At 47.0% G+C, this 22705-nt stretch overlaps 2 protein-coding genes and 1 long non-coding RNA gene across 7 annotated transcripts in view; 2 read left to right on the forward strand and 1 right to left on the reverse strand.

Annotated features, from left to right (window-relative positions):
* Positions 1–243: 243 nt before the first annotated feature.
* Positions 244–6287, forward strand: KLK8 (kallikrein related peptidase 8). Of its 2 annotated transcripts, none has more exons than XM_025424107.3 (6): positions 244–412; positions 766–843; positions 1323–1482; positions 1639–1898; positions 4755–4888; positions 6083–6287. In XM_025424107.3, exons 1-6 carry the CDS (start codon positions 259–261, stop codon positions 6236–6238), a joined length of 942 nt encoding a protein of 313 aa, XP_025279892.2. In that variant the 5' UTR covers positions 244–258; the 3' UTR covers positions 6239–6287. The 2 variants fall into 2 exon arrangements, with proteins under 2 accessions (XP_025279892.2, XP_025279893.1); XM_025424108.2 differs by having other exon boundaries at positions 338–412; positions 744–843.
* Positions 6288–6413: 126 nt separating this feature from the next.
* Positions 6414–22705, reverse strand: part of LOC112645085 (uncharacterized) — an 87522-nt gene continuing 71230 nt past the window's right edge. The window contains exon 3 of the long non-coding RNA XR_003126960.3: positions 6414–6714. This is a non-coding gene — a long non-coding RNA (uncharacterized LOC112645085). The remainder of the gene's footprint in view (positions 6715–22705) is intronic.
* Positions 16791–21144, forward strand: KLK7 (kallikrein related peptidase 7). 4 transcript variants are annotated; one of them, XM_025424112.2, is made up of 6 exons: positions 16791–16971; positions 17416–17458; positions 17912–18071; positions 18230–18477; positions 18684–18820; positions 20354–21144. In XM_025424112.2, the coding sequence occupies exons 3-6, from the start codon at positions 18064–18066 to the stop codon at positions 20507–20509; spliced, it is 549 nt and encodes a 182-aa protein (XP_025279897.1). In that variant the 5' UTR covers positions 16791–16971; positions 17416–17458; positions 17912–18063; the 3' UTR covers positions 20510–21144. The 4 variants fall into 4 exon arrangements, with proteins under 4 accessions (XP_025279897.1, XP_025279894.1, XP_025279895.1 ...); XM_025424109.3 differs by having other exon boundaries at positions 16818–16971; positions 17326–17458; XM_025424110.3 differs by having other exon boundaries at positions 16914–16993; positions 17326–17458.

Here is a 22705-nt window from a genome sequence, read left to right on the forward strand (position 1 = left end):
TCCAGTCTCATCCAGGATTCGGGGTTCCAGTTTCCTTCTCCCACAAACCCGGGAGTTCAGACCCCCCAATCCCTACCATCCCTGGATCCTGAGTCCAGGTCCTTAGCCCTCTTTTTCCTCGGAGCCAGTTGTCTGGAGCCTGGCTCTTTCTGTTTCAGACCCAAGCATGAGGAGTTCCAGGTCCCAACCACCCCTCCCTCAAGATTTCCCTCAGCTCCTCAGGCCCTCCTCACTCATGCACAGGGCTCCAGTTCCCAGATGCTCTGCCGGCACCAAAGGAGGCGGAGCGGGAGGCGGGGATTCCCAGTTAAAAGCGTCCAGAACCTAGTACCAGGCAGGCAGAGCTGCAGCACTGGGGCCTCTTCTTCTGGGTCTGAATCAGTCGGTGACCCCGCCCCCCGGATTCTGCAAGGTGAGATGCCAAAGTTCTCAGATACAGGCATCTGGCTCCCGGGCCCCTCTTCCCCAAAACTTAGGAATCTCAACTCCCAGTTCCCTCTTCCTTCAGATCCCCAGGAATCTGGTACCCTAATTCTCCCATTCCTGTGAATGTAGGAATCCAGTCCCCACCTCCTCTCCTCAGACTGAGAAATCTGGGTTGTGCTCCCTTTCCTCCTCAGACCTAAGAAGCTGGTTTCCCAGGTCCTTCCTCCTGCAGGACCCAGAAGAATGGCTCCAGATGCTCTGTTCCCTTCCTTCAAGTTTCTCCTAGGACTTAAGGCTCCTCCCTTTTCATTTCTCAGCCCTGCCTTCTCCCTCTCCCAGACCCCACCATGGGACATCCCCCACCTGCTGTAGTCTGGACCTGGATGTTCCTGCTCTTGCTGTTGGAAGCCTGGGCAGGTAAGGGGGGCCTGGCAGGAGCCTGCGGGAATGCTGTGTCAGGTGCTTGTGATGGCATGCGGGGGGATATGAAACATGCAAACACATGTGAGAACTTCTTTGGACTTTACTGGGGGTGGATGGAGGCATGCACACATGGCAGTCGGTAGGAGTGTGTCAGGTTATGCTGCATATTGCACGAGCACACCAAGGCGGCAGGGCTGCTTGCTGAGGGGTGCTGATATGCACAGTATACAGAGCATGTGGATGCATGTGGGAGCATGTGGAAGCATGCTCGGGTGTGTGACTCTGTGTGACTCACAGGCTTCAATGAGCGGATATGTGTGCACCTGTGTGGCAGCCTGTGCAAGCTGGGAGCCTCACAATCCCAGTATGGAGATGTGCGGAGGCAGGCTGTGTGTCTGAACCCACAGTGGGTCTTCCTGGCCTCTGCACTGCCCCAGGGGGTGGCAATCCAAACCCTCTCCCTCCTGCTGCAGGACACTTGAGGGCACAGGAGTCCAAGGTGCTCGGCGGCCAGGAGTGTGAGGCCCATTCGCAGCCTTGGCAGACAGCTTTGTTCCAGGGCGTCCGGCTGCTCTGTGGGGGGGTCCTCATTGAAGACAACTGGGTCCTCACAGCAGCCCACTGTAAAAAAAGGTGAGTGGATGTCTGAGGCAGAGGTGGACTGGGGCCTGGGGATAGGGGGAAAGGAGAGAGCTAAAGATTGACCCTCTGAAAGAAGAGGGCTGAGGGAGGTGGGGACTGGGGTCCCAGACTCCTGCCTGGATCCCAAACTACTCTCCACCATTGCAGGAAGTACACAGTACGCCTGGGGGATCACAGCCTGAAGAATAAAGACAGTTCAGAGCAAGAAATGGCTGTGGCTCAGTCCATCCCACACCCCTGCTACAACGGGAGCAATGAGGACCACAGTCATGATCTCATGCTCATCCGACTACGTGGTCGGGCATCCCTGGGGCCCCAAGTGAAGCCCATCAACCTGGCGGATCACTGCCCTGAAGTTGGCCAGAAGTGCACCATCTCAGGCTGGGGCACCGTCACCAGCCCCCGAGGTAGTAGGACGGAGAGGAGGAGCTGGCTGGCCCAGTGGACCTCAAGCCATTGGCAAAGCTTTGCCTTCAGAAGAAGATAGAGAAAGGACAGTGATTGTGAAATTGAGATTCACAGGTGGCCCATATTGGAAAATCTGAAGGCCAGAATATTAACAGGAGTGGTGGGAGATAGAAAGCAAAATAGCAGATTGTTAAACGAGTTTCCCAAAAAAAGGATGGCTAAATGAGTGGATGAAAGAATGCATGCTACTTTGGGGCACCTGGTGGCTCCATCGGTTGAGTATCCAACTCTTTTTTTTTTTTTTTTTTTAAAGTTTTTTTTTTTTAACTCTTTTTAACTTTAATTCACCCATGATAGTCACAGAGAGAGAGAGAGAGAGAGAGAGAGAGAGAGGCAGAGACACAGACAGAGGGAGAAGCAGGCTCCATGCACCGGGAGCCCGACGCGGGACCCGATCCCGGGTCTCCAGGACCGCGCCCCGGGCCAAAGGCAGGCGCCAAACCGCTGCGCCACCCAGGGATCCCAGTATCCAACTCTTGGTCTCAGTTCAGGTTTTGATCGCAGGGTCTTGATCTCAGGGTCGTGAGTTCAGGCCACATGTTGGGCTCCACACCCAGCTTAAAAAGAAAGAGAGAGACAGAGAGAGAGAGACAGAGAGAGGAAGGGAGAGAGAGAGAAAAGGATGCATGCTTCCTTCACGGTGGAGAACACTGTTTTGTTTTGCTGCTTTAAGATTTTATTTATTTATTTATTTATTTATTTATTTATTTATTTATTTATTTAAGAGCGTGAGAGGGAGAGCATGAGGTGGGCAGGGCCAGAGGGAGAGAGAAGCAAACTCCCTGCTGAGCAGGGAGCCTGACTTGAGCCTCGATTACAGGACCCTGGGATCATGACCTGAGCCAAAGGCAGACGCTTAATGGACTGAGCCACCCAGGCGCCCCATGGAGAGCACCATGTTATGAGATCTTTCGTTGTACAGGATTTCCTATAATCTTCTTAACAGACTTAGGATATATAGGCTCCAAGTGGCCCCAGAAAATACGTTCCTAAGCATCTTCTCCCTCTTGAACCATGATTCCTGGTGCCAGGGACTCTCTTCCTTCACACCAGAAGTCGTCCAGTCGCTTCCTCCCCCAAGACCCTCAGTGTAGGTCTCCAGCTCCCTCCTCAATCTGGACCTCCATTGAAGTCCCCCTTTTGGGACTTTAGAGTCTAGGCACCCCCTCACCTTAGTTCACAGTGAGAGAATTGAGGCTCAGCTCAGAGAGAGACGTGATTTACCAATAAATCCAGGATTTTCCAAGCAAAGGAGGATTCAGACCCTTATCTGTCTGACTCCTACTTCTAAGGGGACAATAGCATGCAGTGGAAATCCACCTGCTTATGATTCAGTCTGGTCAGTTCAAACCATGGCTCTGCCCTCTCCTCTGTGCAAGTCCCTTCGCATCTCTTGGCCTCATTTTCCTTATCTGCAAAATGATAGATTTTTAAGATTAGATAATAGATTTTAGGTAATAGGTAATAGATTTTTAAGCTCCATAAGGGCTCAGGATGGTTCCTGGTATACTGTAGGTATTTGATGAACATTTGTGGAATGAATGCATGGATGCATGAATGATGGAATGAATGAACATATCCTTCTTTCTTTTTTATAAAAAGATTTACATGTTTATCTGAGAAATAGAGATAGAGAGAGCAAGAGGAGGGGCAAAGGGAGAGGGAGAGAGAGAATCTCGAGCAGGCTCCACACTCAGCTCAGAGACCCACTTGGGGCTCGATCCCATGACCCGAAACCACGACCTGAGCCCAAATCAACAGTCAGATGTTTAAGGAACTGAGCCACCCAGGTGTCCCTGTAACTCTCTTTCAAATAGCTATTGTGAGTTCAGACTTCTCACAATCAATGAGATTGTGAGTATACAGCTTCTGGTACACAGAGGTGCCAGATAGAAGTTTTTTCCCCTCAAGTCTATTGCTCAAAGGTTAATAAGAAAGATTAATTCCATTTTCTTTCTTTTTTATTGAAGTATAATTGGCCACAACATTCTCTTAGTTTTGTGTGTAAATATAATGATCAGACATTTGTCCAATATGCATACACTGCAAACTGATCACCACAATAAGTCTTGTTACCATCTGTCACCATACAAAGTTGTAACAATATAACTGACTTTATTCACTGTGGTGTACATTACATGATAAATTCTGGTTTTAGTAATTAATTCAATATTTATTTGTGAGCATCTGGTATGCCCCAGCTGCTGTACTGTGAAGTCTCTGTCCTCTGGAGTTGCATGCTAGGTGGGGAAAGTAGACAATAAATAAACACATATAAAATGAATTATTAGGTAAGGGTAAGTGCTATATGAAATATCATGGAGAATAAGAGGATAAGGAGTGATGGAGGCATGATATCTTCATTAGAATGGTCAGGGAAGGTTTCTAAGATGGTGGTGTCTAAGATGTCTAAGATGCGGTGACTTTTGGGAGAAGTAGGATTTAGCTGAAATTGGGGACCTGGTGGTCTGGGGTTGGGAAGATTGGAGAGACAGGATCAGAGGAGTCACAAAGGGACACCTCCACATCTTCCAGTCACCTGATCCTTAATTTGAAAATGACTGGGCAAGAAACAAGGTAGAGAGTCCAACAGCACTTCTCTAGATGTTGGAAAGGAAACAGCAGTGGCCATGGCTTTTTTTCAATGTGGTGAGAAGTGATGTGTCCTGTGAAATGTGTCAGCAAACTCTTTTGTGCAGCCATAGATGCACAGAAGGGAGGGTATATCCAGACAGGAAGGGACTGAGGGGAAAATGGTTGCTCTCTCTGGGAACTTACAACCTCTTCCCCCTCAGAGAATTTTCCTGACACCCTCAACTGTGCAGAAGTAGAAATCTTTCCCCAGAAGAAGTGTAAGGATGTCTACCCTGGGGAAGTTACAGATGGTATGATTTGTGCAGGCGACAGCAATGGGGCCGACTCATGCCAGGTGAGTGACTTCTAAAATTCCCTTCTTCTCTTGTCCCTCACTCTCCATAGCGGCTCAAGATTTAGCAGCAGTGTGACCTCAAAAAGTTAGTATCCAGAGAGGTTACCCTTATCTCTAGAGTGGAAAGCATGTTCAGAGAAGGTCACACTCTCCCTACAGGTCACACTGCACAGGGATCAGGAACGTTGAATTGTTGCTATCATTTTCCTGGGAACCCTTGTCTTCAGGATGGGGTGCATAGAGGGGCAGGGGTAAGGGGGTAAAAGGAGATATCCATGAGGGAGAGACTCTGAGGGTACGCAAGCTCCCTGCTCCCCTCCTCAGCACTAGTTCGGGAATTTGTGCTGATTCTATCACTGACCAGGTAGTCAACCACTTTTCTTTGGGACCTGACTGGGTTCCCTAGTACAGCTGCCTTCTCCTATGATTGGTCCCTTGGGGAGTAATGCTCTCTTGCCAACTGGCCAGGAAATGGCACCATTGACTTTAATGGTCCTTTGATGAGCTCCCCATACCCAAGATGACAAATCTTGGGATTTGCCATAGATATAACATCCTCTTTCTTATTGACTGCAATTTGGGTCCTCAGGGTTCCCCCGGCTTTTCCCCTCCTCATGGAAGCCCTACCTGCTTTGCTAATGATTGGTCCCTGAAGACAATGCTTCAATGCTTTCTTCCCCATTGGCTAGGAGTGAAGTCATCTCTATCAGTGTTGTCCCATGAAATCTAATCTCTTGGGATGGTTCCTGTTTCATAGAGACAATGATATCTTCCCAAAAGACTCCTGCCATTGTCCCTTGCGTGCGTGTGTGTGTGTGTGTGTGTGTGTGCATGTCCACAGGAACTCTGCTTCTTCCTCATATATTTAGTAACTGGATTCAAAGATCTTTTCACCATTAGCTAGGAAAGGAACAACAGCTCACTTCCCTCCATGTAATCCTCACTGTCTTCTTTCTGGATTGGACCTTTGAGACACCATTCTCTTCTCTCCTTGGTCAGGATTTCATTCATTTCCCTAGGACATCTGGTCTGTGTCCCAGTACATGAAGCCCAATCCCTCTCTCTCGCCACTGGCCCTAGGGTACAATGCTCTTATCCCTATTGGTTAGAGGGAAACAACATGCTATAGAACTAATACTAACTACTGGTATCACCAGGCATCTTAGGTGAAAGTATTCTACTCTCCCCATCCAGGGAGATTCCGGGGGTCCGCTGGTGTGTGGTGGTGTTCTGCAGGGCATCACATCCTGGGGATCAGACCCCTGTGGGCGGCCTGAGAGACCTGGTGTCTACACCAACATTTGCCGCTACTTGGACTGGATCAAGAAGACCATAGGAGGCAGGGGTTGATGCTAGGACAAGCTTTGGACCCCCTTCAATAAACTCACAACTCAGCCTGGCTCCTTGCCTGTCTGTATTTTGGCCCTGCTGGGAGGGATGGAAGGACTGGGGTCTGCACCTTTCTGGGAGGTTTGATGGGGTCTATAGAGACTAGGACTCCCATGGCCACTCTGGCTATCACCGCTGCTTGGAGTGACCCCCTTTTTTTCTGGAAGGGCTGGGAGGAATGGGAGGTTAATTTCAAGGGAGAAGACACACAAGGATTTCCTTTTTTAAAATAATATTTATTTATTCATGAGAGACACAGAGAGAGAGAGGGGGGCAAAGATACAGGCAGAGGGAGAAGCAGGCCCCATGCAGGGAGCCCGACGTGGGAACTCGATCCCGGATCTCCAGGATCACACCCTGGGTTGAAGGCAGGCGCTAAACCGCTGAGCCACCTGGGCTGCCCCGCACAAGGATTTCCAAATATCCAATGGGCTGGCCTGCAAAAGACAGATTTGAAAGAACTTCTGTTTAATTTTTCTGAGCAGCTCAAACATTTCTTTTTTTTTTTTAAGACTTCGTTTATTTATTCATGAGAAACAAACATACACACACAGAGGCAGAGACATAGGCAGAGGGAGAAGCAGGCTCTCTGCAGGGAGCCTGATACAAGACTCGAACCCAGGACCTCAAGATCACGCCCTGAGCCGAAGGTAGATGCTCAACCACTGAGCCAGCCAGGCATCCTAGCTAAAGTGTTCCTAAGCTTTGAGAGGAGAGTTCCCCTCCCCCACTATAAGATATGTAAAGTAGGGTGCAGGAAATACTTGAACAGCTTAAACATGCACCCATGGAACCACCACCCAGATGAAGAAATAGAACATTGACAGCCCCCAAAACTCTTAGAGACAGATTCTTTTTCCTTGGGAGAAACAGATCTTTCTCACAGCTTAGAGCTTTTCTGCTGTGGTAGAAGGAAATGAGTCACTTCATTGCAGGTGTCCATACTTAAGTGCACAGGAAAAGAGATTTGGGGGAGTTTTCATTAGAGTAGAGGCTCAATGTAAGTTGTCTTGGGAAAGATGTGTGTGGAGAAGGTGGTTATTATAAATTGCAACAGGATGGGCACTGGCTCCCCTCTATCTCATCTCTCTTCACCTATGTTTCATTCCTTTCTTGCTACCAACATTTTAACTCATTTATTTGACTCTCTGATGCTTTCTCTTCTTCATGCTGCTGAATTTTCTTTTCTTTTCTTTTCTTTTTAAAGATTTCATTTATTTATCTGAGAGAGAAAGAGCACACACAAGTAGGGGGAAGGGCAGAGGGAGAGGAACAAGCAGATTGCCTCCTCAGCAGGGAGCCATGTGTGGGGCTCATCCCAAGACCCTGAGATCATGACCTGAGCTAAAGGTAGATGGTTAATTGACTCAGCCACCCAGGCATCCTTGCTTCTGCATTTTCATAATGTTGGCTCCCTCATGCACTGCTCCAGTCTCTCTTCTTACTTCACAACCTCTGAACTCACCTTCATCTACCACCAACAGCTTCACAGTTCCAGAATTTCCCAGATTATATTCTCATGCAAGAGAATCCAATTGGTCCAGGTCAACTTTCCTCCTTCAGCCAGCCATATGATAGGCTACTGAGTGGCCAATGGTTTGGCTGCATTCTGGTCAGGTGACCAGTCCCATCCAATCAGTGGATAGTTGGCATTCCGACAGGAGATGGTTCTCGGTCCCAGCGGTTGGATGGGGCAGTTCTCCACCAACCCTGTGGGTGTGTGGGATGCTTCTCGCTTGCATCAACCTCCCTCCTCTGTGAAAGTCTAGATTACAAGAAATCCTGAGGAAGTCTTTCATGACTGACAGTAAATTCCTGGAGCCAGGGATGCATTTCTGGAGGTGATACTCAAGGATCATCTCAGTCTAAAGAATTATTTTAGGGGCACCCACGTGGCTCAGTGGTTGACCATCTGCCTTTGGCTCCGGTTGTGATCCTGGGGTCCTGGGATCTAGTCCTGCATTAGGCTCTCCACAGGGAGCCCGCTTCTCCCTCTGCCTATATCTCTGCCTCTCACTCTGTGTCTCTCATGAATAAATAAAATATTTTTAAAAAATAAAGATTCTTGGGATCCCTGGGTGGCACAGCGGTTTAGCGCCTGCCTTTGGCCCAGGGCGCGATCCTGGAGACCCGGGATCGAATCCCACATCGGGCTCCCAGTGCATGGAGCCTGCTTCTCCCTCTGCCTGTGTCTCTGCCTCTCTCTCTCTCTCTCTCTCTCTCTGTATCATAAATAAATAAAAATTTAAAAAAAATAAAGAATCTTTTAGAATTTTTTATTATGAACAATTTTAAGCATTTGTAAAATGCTATAGGAATGCTGGTATACCACCATCCAACTCAGTCAAAATCATTGCTTTCACCTATACTACACACTTCCCTAATGACGGAATATTTTGAAAAGAATGCTGACCATCATATTGTTCTTAAATGTTTTGTTATATGTTTCTAAAACAGGGTATGGCAGGACGCCTGGGTGGCTTAGTGGTTGAGTGTCTGCCTTTGGCTCAGGGCATGATCCTAGGGTCGGGGATGGAGTCCCGCATCGGGCTCATCGGGCTCCTTGTGGTGAGCCTGCTTCTCCCTCTGCCTGTGTGTCTGCCTCTCTCTCTCACTCTCTCTCTCTCTCTCTGTGTGTGTGTGTGTGTGTGTTCCCCATGAATAAATAAATCTTAACAAAAAATAAAAAAATAAATAAAACGGTATGGCAAACTAAAGCCAATTGCTCTCAAGAGCTAAAAATAGACTTTATTACTTGATTTGATGACAGGGAGCATCAAGCTCTATTTAAGAAAATATTATCCCTCAAAAAGAATTCCATTTTACTCATTAATAGACCTATATGACAAAAAATGGTAACAAATGATTATTACTATATTTTGGATTTCATCAATTAAAATTGGAAATTTATTTTCCAGTTTTCCCTCTTGTTATAAGTACCTACATAAAGTCCTCAATTTTCTCTCATGATCTGCAAAGCCTAAACTAAACACTATTTGGCTCTTTTTGAGAAAAGTTTGCCAACTCCAGCTATAAAATATAGATTATTTTAAAACATAAGCACCTTACATTATCACACCTTACAGAGATAATAATTCCTTAATATCACCTGATATCCAGGTGATATTTAAATGTCCTCAATGAAACAAAACCAGAGAACATTTGAAGATTGATTTATAGTATTAAGGAGAGGCATGGCTGAGATCAAGGAGGGGAAGAGACTTGTCCAGGGTCAACCAGAAATTCATGAGTAGGATGGTGGACTGTGGAGTTTGGGAGGAAATTGGAACACCAGGCATGGACAAAAGCTGGAAAGATCCACTTAGGGAGATTTTGGATAGCAATGCTGGAGTCCCAGTTAGAACTTATGTACAAGAGCACTTATGTACAAGAGTGAATGGTTGGCTTAGGTGGCTAGGAAAGCTATGGGGATGGTTCATGATGTCAGAGGATGTGACACGGGTACCAGAGTTTCAAGTAGTTGAAATGGTGACTTAAGCCAATCATCTCTCTCACACATGCTCTTGCTCTTAGTCTCTGTGTGTGTGTGTGTGTGTGTGTGTGTGACACTTTCTCTGTCACTTTGCTTACTTCTCTCTGCCTCTGTTTTTCTTTCTGGGGTGTGTTAGTTGTTTCTCATCTCTGCTTAATTTCTTTCCATCTCCTGTGGATCTCATTCTAGCCTCTATAGATGGATTTTTTTCAGATGGAGGGAACATAGCAGCTACTGACACACCTAATTAAGCAAATACAGCAGAAACAAAGATCTCCATTCTCCTGGCATCTTAATATTACTCCCAGGGAAGAACTCTGATTAGTTCAGTTTGAACTGAACCCACTCCTTGGCTCAATCCTTGTTGTTAGGAAGGAAGCAAAGAAAGTTCTTGTTGGCTTGGCCTGGGTCATACATCCATCCCAGTGGTTGGGTGTGTAGATGGGAAGGTTTGGAAAACTATGATTGACATTTTCACCAGAACTATGTGAAATGAAAGAGGAGCTTCCCAGAAGAAGTGGGAAGTCGGAAACAATGGGCCTTCAGAACCCAAGGGGCTGAGTCAGGAGGTTCCAGGGTCACAGTGTCCAGGATCCCTCAGGGCAAGGCACAGCTGGCAGGATAACCAGATGCCAATTCTCAGGTGTGATCATGAGCTGGAGGATGAGTCATCAAGCAAAGGTTCAGGATGCAGGTTTGAGGGCGAGGGAGGTATGAGGCTGGGTATCTGTGTGGGACTTCAGAACAGGTGCTGTTGATAACCCAAAGAGAACAGGAGGGCTGGGATTTGGTGGTCTCACCAATGTGGGGGTGTGTATCATTAATAGACCCATAGGGTTCCAAGTCCATTCTGAGCCATATGAGACTTCAAGGGTGTGTGACAGGGTCTCAGGAAACTTTTCTTCTGAGAGTGGGAATCTGTATAACCGTGATACCATGGGCAATACTCAGCATCTGAATTCTGCCTCTTCTGACTCCTTAGCTATATGACTTTGCTCCAGTAATCTAACCTCTTTTAAACCTCCATTTTATAACCTTCATCTATATAATGGGGAAGACAGTCCTCACTCAGACTCATGTGAAGAATAGAGATGAGTTCTGAGAAACTCCTGACACATCACACAGCACGTATACAAGAAATGGAAGCTGTGTCATTCTGAATGATGGGGTGAGGGAGCTAATATTATGTGCACATCCCCTTTCTTTTCATAATTTTATCTTATTCTCCCATTTACTTTAAGAAGTAAATTTTTAGGGATCCCTGGGTGGCGCAGCGGTTTGGCGCCTGCCTTTGGCCCAGGGCGCGATCCTGGAGACCCGGGATCGAATCCCACATCAGGCTCCCGGTGCATGGAGCCTGCTTCTCCCTCTGCCTATGTCTCTGCCTCTCTCTCTCTCTGTGACTATCATAAATAAATAAAAATTAAAAAAAAAAAAAAAAAAAAGAAGTAAATTTTTATTTTTTTTATTTTCTTAAGATTTTATTTTATTTATTCACGAGATACACAGAGAGAGAGAGAAAGGTAGGGGGAAAAGCAGGCTCCATGTAGGGAGCCTGATGCGGGACTCGATCCCGGGTCCCCAGGATCAGGCCCTGGGCTGAAGTCGGCACTAAACCACTGAACCACTTGGGCTGCCCAAGAAGTAAATTTTTCACTCCCCCACTTTAAAGATGGGCAAAGGGCAGCCTGGGTGGCTCAGCGGTTTAGCGCCGTCTTCAGCCCAGGGCATGATCCTGGAGACCCAGGGTTGAGTCCCACATCGGGCTCCCTGCATGGAGCCTGCTCCTCTCTCTGCCTCTCTCTCTCTCTCTGTGTTCTCATGAATAAATAAATAAAATCTTAAAAAAAATAAATATGGGCAAAGTGAGCCTCAGAAAAATTAAGTCAATTACCTGAAATCACAGGGCAAGCAATTAGGATTCACACCTGGATTGGTATGACTTGTGAGGCCAAGTTCTTTCTCTCACACCCCATGGCTGATTGGTGCAGGGATCAAGGAAAGACTGAGTCTAGAGTTGGCAAATCTGTGAATGACAGTGGTTTGCAAACTAGTATTTATTAAAGTACCTCCCTACGTTCCCTGGTCTGGGCTGGGTGTTAAAGAAAACACCAATGAACACCAGACTCATTCTTTCTGCTCATGAAGACCAGTGTTTAGCAACAAAATCAGATTAAATAATTAAGAACACAGAAAAACAGATATGCAGAGCACAGCAGAGGAGAAGTTCTGGGCTTGTAAGAATGAGCATCAGGGCTCCGGAGGAGCATAGTTCCCTTTCTCTTTCTGACAGAATGCTGATGAGGCAGGGGGCTGAAGAAAGAATCCAGGGATAAAGATTTGGGCAGTAGATAATAAATTGGAAGTCTTGCCAAAATTCCTCTCCTAAGGAGGCTGAGAGGGAAAGATACAGATTACTGACTCACAGGGCTATGAGTGGCCTGGGGTCTACCCCACTTGATTTGGGAGCCCAAGTCAGGAAAGTTGACACCTCTCAAGGCCAGAGTCCTCCTGTGGACTTGGTGGGGTCAGAAGTCCAAGTTCTGTGGTCTCATTTTGGATTTGATGAGAGTGTCTCAGAAATTTTGGGGACTTACTTGAATTTAGTCGGTATGGGGTTAATGTTAGTATGGTGTCAGTCGGTAGACTTTTATTTTATAGTTTGTGTGAAACAAAGGGTCAAGGTGGTGTGTGGAGTTGGGAAAATGAAGATGGGATAGGGAAAGAGTCCAACATGGAAGTGAATATGGAATTTCAAGTAGAAATTGGGTTGGAGGGGATCCCTGGGTGGCTCAGTGGTTTAGCACCTGCCTTCGGCCCAGGGCGTGATCCTGGAGTCCCAGGATCGAGTCCCACATCGGGCTCCCTGCATGGAGCCTGCTTCTTTTCTCCCTCTGCCTGTGTCTCTGCCTCTCTCTCTCTCTGTGTGTGTGTCTCTCATGAATAAATAAATAAAATATTTTAAAAAAATAAATTGGGTTGGAGGCAAGATAGGGCTAGAATTGGAGTAAGAGTGTTAGGATTGATGCGAGTTGGGGATGAGTTCATAGGGAGGATGTCAGTGTGGACTTCCTAGAAGATTACTACAGTTTGAGATGAACACTATAGTTTGAGTTGTGTATGGTTCAGACTTGGGACTGAGATTATGGTGACATTCAGTTTTGGTCAAGATTAAGTTTGGTTTATGGTTAGGGATTCAGGGTTTGGGTCAAAGTTTAAGCTTGGTTGAGGTGTGAGTCATACCTCAAGTTGGCATTTGGAATCAGGGACTTGTCAGGAACTAGGTTCCAAGTTGAGGTATAAATTAGAATTGGACAAGGGTTAAAGCATATTTGAGGGTATGAGTTTGGGTATGAGTTGAGGTTTCAGGTTAAGATTCAGGTTTGTGTCAAGATTGGTGTTGAGAACAGTGTCACAATGATAACTGGAGTTAGAATTATGCTTGAAGCCAGAGACTGAGGTATTTCTCACCTTCTTATGAGCACTTGATCATATCAGACCAGACCTTCTCAATGAATGGCACCACCATCCATTGAGCAAGAGAAGCTGAAGTCTTTTTTTTTTTTTTTTAGATTTTTATTTATTTTTTCATGAGAGACAAAGAGAGAGAGAGAGGCAGAGACACAGGCAGAGGGAGAATAAGGATCCCTGCAAGGAGCCCGATGCAGGACTCAATCCTGGACCCTGGGATCATGCCCCGAGCTGAAGGTAGGCGCCCAACTGCTGAGTCACCCAGGCGTCCCGAGACCCTGAAGTCTTAACATCTGACTCCCTCACCACATCCTCCATTTAATCTAGCCCCAAGTTCTGTTGATTCTCTTTCCTAAGCACATATTGAATCCATCCACTTACTGCCATTTCCACCTTCTAAATGACCTTATCTAAGTTACTATCATCTCTCATCTGGACCGTAGCAATGGTCTTCCTATGGGTCCACATCCCCTTAAAATCCATCCTTCATATAGCAGCTAGAGTCATATTTTGCAAATACAAATCTTGTTATGAAAAAAAAAATCTTGTTATGTCATTCTTCTGACTAGAGTCTAAGTGGTTCACAATCGTCCACGGGATAAAGTCAAACTCACCATGACTGGTTCCAACCAACCCCCGGTCCCTGAGCTCCATCCATAATCCAGGATCTTTGCACATGCAGTTTCCTCTAAATGATGTGCTCTCCAGTCTCCTCCAATTTTATTCTAGTTAATGTTTACTGCTTTTTCAACTCTTAACTTATTGCCACTTCCTGGGTCAAAATCTCTAGGAAGTGTTTTCATAATTCCCAGTGCCTATCCTTAAGAGCACACATTATACTTGTAATTTTACATTTGTTTATGAATTAGTTATATTTCTTTTACACCAGACTATCAGCTCTTTGAGAGAAGGGACTCTGTCCAGGTCTGTGCACCATTGTATCCTCAGTATCTAGCTCAGCTTGGTATATAGCTGGTGTTCAATATGTATTTAAGTGTATAAAGGATTGGATCGGAAAGACTGTGGGAGGAGGGCTGGAAAGAGTACTTCTCTAGTTGGATTGGAGGCAGGAGTGATTTGTTGGTTACTGTGGCTTCAAGAGACAGATTCAAGTTAGGAGGGGCACCTGGGTGGTTCAATTGATTAAACGGTTAAGTGTCTGCCTTCAGCTTGGGTCATGGTCCCAGAGCCCTGGGATGGAGTCCCACATTAGGCTCTCTGCTGAGCAGGGAGCCAGTTTCTCTCTCTCCCTCTGCCTGCCCCTCCCCCTGCTTGTGTTCTCTCCCTCTCTCTCTCTCTCTCTCTCTCTCTCTCTCTCTGTCGCAGTCAAATAAGTAAAATCTTAAAAAAAAAAAAAAGAATTGGGTTTGGATTCGTGGTTTAGGATCAGATTTGAATTTAATGTTGAAATCTGAGTAAGGAAGATTTTGGCTCTAGGAACCAAACACTCCAAATCACGTAGGAAACCCGAAGAAGTCACAAGATGAAGAGGCACCATAGTTGGTTAATTCACTGGTTCAAAGACATTACCAAAGGCCCCAGTTATCTCCATCTCTCTGTTTGGCCTTCCTCACTGTTCTGGTGTGACCTATCAGCCACTTTGCTCCATGGTTCCAGGAGGGCTGCCACAGTTCCATAATTTATATCAGGGACATCATCTGGCAGAATAAAAGAGAACTCTTCAGGTGTCTTTTGAAAACAAGACAAGAGTGTTTCCTAGAAGTGACCCAATGACCTTCCTCTCTCTCCTTATTGGCCAGGATGGCCTCTCATGTCCATTTCCTTTTTTTTTTTTTAAGATTTTTATTTATTCATGTGAGACACAGAGAGAGAGAGAGAGAGAGAGAGAGAGGCAGAGACACAGGCAGAGGGAGAAGCAGGTTCCATGCAGGGAGCCCGATGTGGGGCTCGATCCCGGGTCTCCAGGATCACACCCTGGGGTGAAGGTGGCGCTAAACCGCTGAGCCACCTGGGCTGCCCCTCATGTCCATTTCTATACCAGTCACTGGCAAGCAGAATAAAGGTTTCACATTTGGTGCAGTAAAGCTTATAGTCATGATAAGGACAAAAGATTATCCAAGAGAAATCAGGGTGCTCTTAGAAAGGCAGAAAGAGTGAATGCTTGGGTAGGTAAAAATAATGCCTATTATGGGTCATATTAGGGGACAAAGGTAGAACTGACTAGGGTCAGCTTTGAGATAAGATTTGGGCTGATAGCTGAAGAACCAATTACATTTTGGAGGTCTGACTTAGAAGTTAGGTTAATTCCACTTTTAGGAATTTGCCTTCAAGTAAAAATCAGACAATGTCACATTTTACTCAAAGTGAAAGCCAAAGTCCTACATTGGTCTTCAAGATTCTATATCATTTGAGTCCTGTTATGGATCTAATCTCACAGCCTGATCTTGTCTCTCTTGCTCATTCAGCTCCACTCAAAATGTCTTCCCTGTCTTTCCCTGAAAATTCTAGTCACACCCCTTGCCTAATTCACCTCCCCATTTGCTCTGCCTGGAACCCACAACCAACAAGTAGCTACATGGATCCATTCATCACATCCTTCAAGATTTTGCTCAAATGTCACCTTCACGTGGAGTCTTTCCAATCATCGTTCCAGGGTATAATAATCCCAGCGATCTCTGAGAGTGGAGGGAACCAATAACTCCCTATCCCTCTTTCCACTTTTATTATTGTCCATGGCACTTACCATCACCTAACAGACAATATATTTTATGTACTTATTTTTGTATTCATTGTCTTCACTCACTAAGAGAGCCTCTGTGAAGGAATTTTTGTCTACTTTGTTGACCACTGTGTCCCCAGGAGCAAAACAGTTTCTGGCAGAGTAGATGCTCAGTGAATATTTGAACGAACACAGGAGCAAAGATGAATGTACAAAGAAGTTCATTGCTGCATTATTACAATGAAAACTATCCAAATATACACCAAATTTGAAACGCATTATGTAAATCATGGTTCAACCACAGAATAGAGTACTATGCAACCCTTAGGAAGGAGAAGGAAATTATCTAAATATACTGAGAGGAAAAATTGTTCAAGGTATTTTACAGAGAAAAAAGAAGTTATATCACATAATGCTTAAGTACAGAGTATTTTGTTACAAATACATAATATGATAGAAATCTGTGTATAATATGAGAACTCCGGCTGAATTGGTAACAGTGAGCATTTAGTAGAGTGGGATTAGAGAAAGCACTCTCTTTTTAATTTATATCCCTATATCAGAGCTGGGAGTGGGTTCAGGTTCAAAGACATCATCAGGATCCAGCCTGGACAAATTTCCACAAGCTGGTCAGAATTAGAATGAGGACAAGAAAATGGCCCCAGAGGAGGCCATTCCCTGAGCTGGGCAGTTCCTTGACTCCTGCTCCAGCCAACCCCCTCAGAGCCAACACCTGGTCTCTCCTGCAGGAGCCACCCAGGATTTAGGGCCAGAATGGGCGGGGCGAACTAGCTGGGTACCGCCCGACCCTGGCCTGGAGAGGGAGGGTGGAGAAAGAATTGAGTGTGGCCAATTGCTTTAGGGGCCTCAGGGCTTGAGATAAGTGCGAACACAGGATGGGGGCGTCCCAGAGCCGGCTCCGCCTGCACCCCAGGGCCCTGGGGGCGGGCGCGGGGGCGGGGGTGGTATAAGAGGGCCGCCCTGCACAGGGCTGGACACGTTAGTATCCCAACCGAGACTGAAGCCGAGATCTCATCAGACCCTCCGGAGGTGAGAAGAGGCCTCATTTCGGGTAGAAGCTGACTCCTGCTTCTAAGGGGAGGGGGTGCTTAGAATCCTGGTTCTGAGAGATAAGGGGTTGGAGGTCTGGAATTTGGGATCTGTTAGGGGAAAAAAAGGAACCGAGGATCTAGACTTGCCTGTGAGGAGGGATGGGAACTAGATTCCTGAGTCCCAAGGGGAAGGGAGGTTTGGAGGCTTGGCCTCCTGGGTATGAGTTGGGGAGGAGCTGGGATTTGGACTCCTTGGGTCTGAGGTAGGAAGGGCTGGGGCCCAGATCCCTGGGTGTGCTGGAGGAATCTGGGGCCTTGGACTCCTGTTTCTCGAACTCTTTGTCCTTCTCAGCTCAGCAGAAGAGACCCTTGCTCTGCCTGGCAGCCCCGGGAGAGGCTCAGAGTGGCCACCATGGCAGGATCCCTTCTCTTGCCCCTACAGATCCTACTACTGTCCTTAGTCCTGGGATCTGCTGGACAAGAAGGTGAGGGCTGGACTGGGAGATCTGACCTCATCCTGGGGCCTTCTGTCTCCACTGACCCTTGCCAGAGCCCCCATTCTCCAAGGACTTCCTGGGTCAGGACCTTCCTCCTGCAGCAGCTTCCTCCCATGGAGGACAAGACTCTTGTACCTCCTGCTCCCTATCTTCCTGCTTCTTTCTGACTCCTGGGGTCTCTGTGCCCTCCGGGCCATCTCCAGCACTCAGTGTTGCTCCTATCAGCTTGCCTCCAGACAAGATGTTCTTCCCCGGTTTATGAGCAGGCTCCCTCCATCTCTCTTCACCTCCATGTCCTGCTTTCTCTGCACTGTTCCCTGTTTCTGCCTCTGCATTTCTCAGTCTCTCTCTCTTTCCATCTTTCCCTCTAAATCCATCGACTTCTTCTTCAGCTCCCTTAATGCTTGTTACCCATGTTTTCCTCTATGTCTCTCTATCCAGCCCAAGGTGACAAGAGTGGAGAGAAGATTATTGAAGGAGTCCCATGTACAAGAGGCTCCCACCCCTGGCAGGTGGCCCTGCTCAAGGGCACTCAACTCCACTGTGGAGGTGTGCTGCTCAATGAGCAGTGGGTGCTCACTGCCGCCCACTGCATGATGAGGTATGTGGCAGGGACACTGAAGCTCTCTTTCGGGGTCTCTGTCCCCTCTCTCTCTGGTCTCTATTGCCCCCTCTCTGGGACTCTGTCACCCTCCCTGGAGTCCCTGTCCTTTCTGCCAATCATAGCGTTTCTCTCTGAGTGTCATGCTCTTCCCCCAGTGAATACAACGTGCACATGGGCAGCGATCAGCTGAGTGATAAGAGAGCCCAGAAGATTCGGGCCACGAGGTCATTCCGCCACCCTGGCTATTCCACTCAGACCCACGTTAATGACCTCATGCTTGTGAAGCTAAGTAAACAAGCCAGGTTATCATCGAGAGTGAAGAAAGTCAACCTGCCCTCCCGCTGTGAACCCCCTGGGACCACATGCACCGTTTCTGGCTGGGGTACCACCACCAGCCCCGATGGTGAGCTGCCTCCAGGACCCCAGAGCCCTGGCTCCCGACTCCTCCCTCAGCCCCTGGAAACCAGGAGTCCGGGAGTCAGACCCCATTTCGTGACTTGAAAGCCTCCAGCCCCCTCTTCCTTAGGGGTTCAAGGCTTTTCCTCTCTCCATCAACACTCAGGGGGCCACAGGCCCAGGCCTCTGACTGACCACCCTTCTCCCCACCAGTGACCTTTCCATCAAAGCTCATGTGCACAGATGTCAAGCTCATCTCCTCCCAGGACTGCAAGAAGGTTTACAAGGACCTTCTGGGAAAATCCATGTTGTGTGCTGGCATCCCCAACTCCAAGACCAACGCCTGCAATGTGAGATTCCACCCATCCCCAACTGAGTACCCCTGTCTTTCCCTCCATCCAGTGTCTGTGCACCTGACCCTGTTGCTGAGCATTGCCTTGTACCCCATCTCACCTCCAAGTCCTGTTCTCCTAAGCTCTCTCTACCCTGTCCTCTGCCTGGGGCAGTAGTGGGAGCCCAGGAGGCAGCACGGCCCTGGCAATGGGGCAGAATGGCAGTGAGAAAGATGGGGTTGGGACAGGCAGAAGGTGAGTAAGGCACTGGCTTCAAGCCCAAACTTCAAGTGGGTGCCAAGATAAATCATATTCTACTAATGCAACATTTTTAAAAATTAAGGCCCATGCAAAAAGTCCATGATGAACAAAGTATCAGAATTTTCAACAAAGAGCCATCAGCCTTACTGAATTGTTCATTTGCCTTGGGCTACAGTAATGGTGCAGCGCAGTGTTCTACTGACACTGTCTTTATCTAAAGTTGGGATACATGTTCATCATGAACTTTTTCATACTAAATTTTATTTTTTTCAAGCTCTACATTAGAATACTATTTATTGCCATTATTGAGACTTTGTGCCTGGAACTAATGTCCCCTCCACCTTATCCCAGTCTTGATTTTGGGAAGAAACTATCTCGCCCTTCCTCTTTATTACCCCTTCCCCATCTCTTTAACCTCCTCTCTGTATCTGAATGACATGGTCTTCCTCTCTCTCTGTGGGATCTCTCTCTCTCTGTTTGCCCCTGTCTCTACCTGTGTCCATCTCTGCTCCTTCCCCACCCTCTACATTTCTGCTTCTCTGTCCTCTTCCTCCTTCTGCCTTCTTCTCTCCATCCTTCTTTCAGTACCCCACTCTCTTTGCTCACATCTGCACCTTCAGCTTTCAGAAGAAGTGAGATGGTGTGTGTTAGAGATAGGGTGGGTGGGACAGAGATGTATGTCCTAGAGAATGGGTGGAGGGGTCCCCTTGTTCCCTAGTGAGGGCTGGCTTCATGAGTATGCAAACTGTGCAACGGCACAGGGCTTCACACAGTCGGGAGAGTCCCACACTTGGTTTAACACACTTCTTTTGCTATCTTGAATCTTTTAATAAGTTTTGAACAAGGAGGCCACATATTTATTTTGCACTGAAGTCTTTGAATTATGTCACTGGTCCTGCTTCTGCTTTCCAGGGCCACTCTGTCCCCCTTTCTTGCTCAAGGGGCATGCACCCATTCTCTGGAGGTAACACTCCTTCTTCCTCTGGCATGGTGCAGGTCCTCAAAGGCAGAAAGTAAATGGGGCTCGGACTCCCTGGAAGCTCCAACCCTTCCCAGTGATTGGTCCCACTGGCTGGGGCTCAAGCCAATGCCTTCAGAGAATCGATTTGTTCTCTCCATGATAGCACTAATTCCTGCTCTCCCATTGGTCCTCAGAGACCATGAGTCTCTTCACATTGACCAGGATTGAAGTCCATGGTTGGACAGAACAAAGATGTGGGAACTGCAAACCGTGGACATGTCAGTGGTGGTTTCTCTGAAACTAAAGCTAGTCTGCTCTTTCTTCTCCAGGGTGACTCAGGGGGACCACTGATGTGCAAAGGTGCCCTGCAAGGCCTGGTGTCCTGGGGAACTTTCCCTTGTGGCCAACCCAATGACCCAGGTGTCTATACCCAAGTCTGCAAGTACACCAACTGGATAAAAGAGACCATGAGAAAGCATCGCTAATCTCTGCATACCTCCCATCTTTCCATCCATACACCCTCAACAAGAAATTCACAGAAATAAGGATGTTATGAACTGTAGTCAATTTGACTTTACCTTTTCCTCAAAGACATATTAAAGCCTCGACAATAGGCCACATGTGTAAACCTATCAAGTAACCAAAGACCTAAAACTGACATGAAACACAAAAGTCTCAGTGCTGGTAGACACAGTGAGACCAGCACTCTCAACCAGTGGAACTGAATCATGCCATTTTTATGGAAGGCAGTTTGGCAAGGTGGATTGAGATCTTTATTTACTGCTGTTGACTCTGTGATTCTAGTTGAGGAAGATATTACTCACACACAAAATCCAAAGTGCGGAGCAAGGTTTGAATTCTTCACATTATTTATCATAGCAAAACAGTGGAAACACTGAACATGTCCCAAATTAGTGTATTGTTTACATAACAATAGGCTTGTTTGGGGACAAGGATATTAGGAAGCTATTAAGGATAATAACCTTGCAGAATTGTTAGCGTTATGCAAGAATGTGCTATATGATGGAACATGAAAAAAGAAAGATACAAACGTATGTTTGACTCTAGCTGTGTAAAATGAAACATTTGCAGAATAAAGTATGAAAAGCCATGTACTAAACTGCATGCGGTGGTAGTCATGGGTACCTCTTTCATTTATATTTCTTTAGATGTGCACTTTTGTAACTTTAAAACAAAGGTGGAAAAGCTCTGAAGATCTAAAACTTCAGAGGAGGAACCCTTAAGAGAGGGAGAGACATCTGATTTTGAGCCCTGGCTCTGCCCCCTGCTTAGTGACCTGTTTCTATCCATTTCGCAGATTTCAGTTTTCTTTATCTGTAAAATGAGTTGGAGAGAGGAAGAGAAGGTCCAGAGGGAATAAGGAAGGATGGAGGGAGGAGAGAATAAGCCTGCTTCACTGGCAGTGAAAAAGGGTGTGAAAGTATTCCTGAGTATTTCAAAGATGGAAAATCAGGAAAGAGGGATGTTTTCAGAAAAGATAGGGCTGGCAGGTAGATAGGACACCAGGGTCCCAGGGGAGCCCACCCAGAGTGAGCAACCAGCATCCTGTGTGCCAGAGGAAGAGGGAGATGGGAATCTGGGTTGGTGGGCTACTATTCTCAAAAAAGGCAGAGAAGGGACATCTGGAAGGGAGGAGGGAGGAGTCCCTGTGACTCAAAGTCTGGCCATGCCCTTGGCCTTCTGCCATCAAAGACTCCCTGGGCAGTCACACCTCAGACGCTGCTGACAGAGGGTTCCTCTCCAGCCCAGGGCTCAACCTCCTGCCTGTCTTTCCAGTTTCTCCCCTAGAATTCTCAGCTAATGTCCTCCAGATCCTTCCTCTCCCCATCTCATCTCCCTAGCAAGTCTCTCCTAGCCACTGCCCCCCCTTACACCTCCACCCTTCCCCATATTGCAGAAATCATGCAGCCATCAACTTCCTGCTCACAGGAGGCTAAGCCTCTTCCTAGTACAAAACACAGAGGTCTAGACCTCCAGCTCCTCCTCCCTCAGACCTAAGCCACCCCTGCCTCCAGCACCTCCCCTCTCAGACTCAGATGTCCAGACCCCTGGCCCCTCGTGCCTCTGGATCAGTGTCAAGCTTCAGGTATGTTAAGGGTTTTTGGCCACCCATCTCCATGAAAATCCCTGGAAAATCCAATCTTCCCCCTCAATATTCAATCTAAAGTTTGAAAAAGGAATGAAACATTGCAGTTGTACTAAGTCAGACTGGAGATACCTGGCCCTGCCTCTTGGCAGTTCCTGTATAAAGTCTGGAGGTGGGTTGGTTTGCAATGACTTGAGATAGTACTCTTTTTTTTTTAAGACTTATTTATTTATTTGAGGGAGGAGGAGGGGCAGAGGGAGAGGAGAGAGAATCTCAGGCAAACTCCCCACTGAGCACAGAGGCTGATGATCCTGAGATCATGACCTGAGCCAAAACCAAAAGTAGGATGCTCAGCGAACTGAGCCATCCAGGCGCCCTGAGATAGCACTTTTGTTGGATTTTTAAAAATAACTTCCTTTCTCTTTGGGCAGACAGCACAACATAGTATCAGACACTTATTTTTAGATTTCTGCCCCAGTTCAGGTGCTTGTAAGCTATTTGCACATTACTTCCCCATCTCCCTTCCTCCATCCTTGAAGTGAGAGAAATAACAACTACTTCCCAAGTCTGTTAT

Source organism: Canis lupus, chromosome 1, assembly GCF_003254725.2.
Source record: "Canis lupus dingo isolate Sandy chromosome 1, ASM325472v2, whole genome shotgun sequence".
In the NCBI taxonomy this organism is placed as follows: Eukaryota; Metazoa; Chordata; class Mammalia; order Carnivora; family Canidae; genus Canis; species Canis lupus.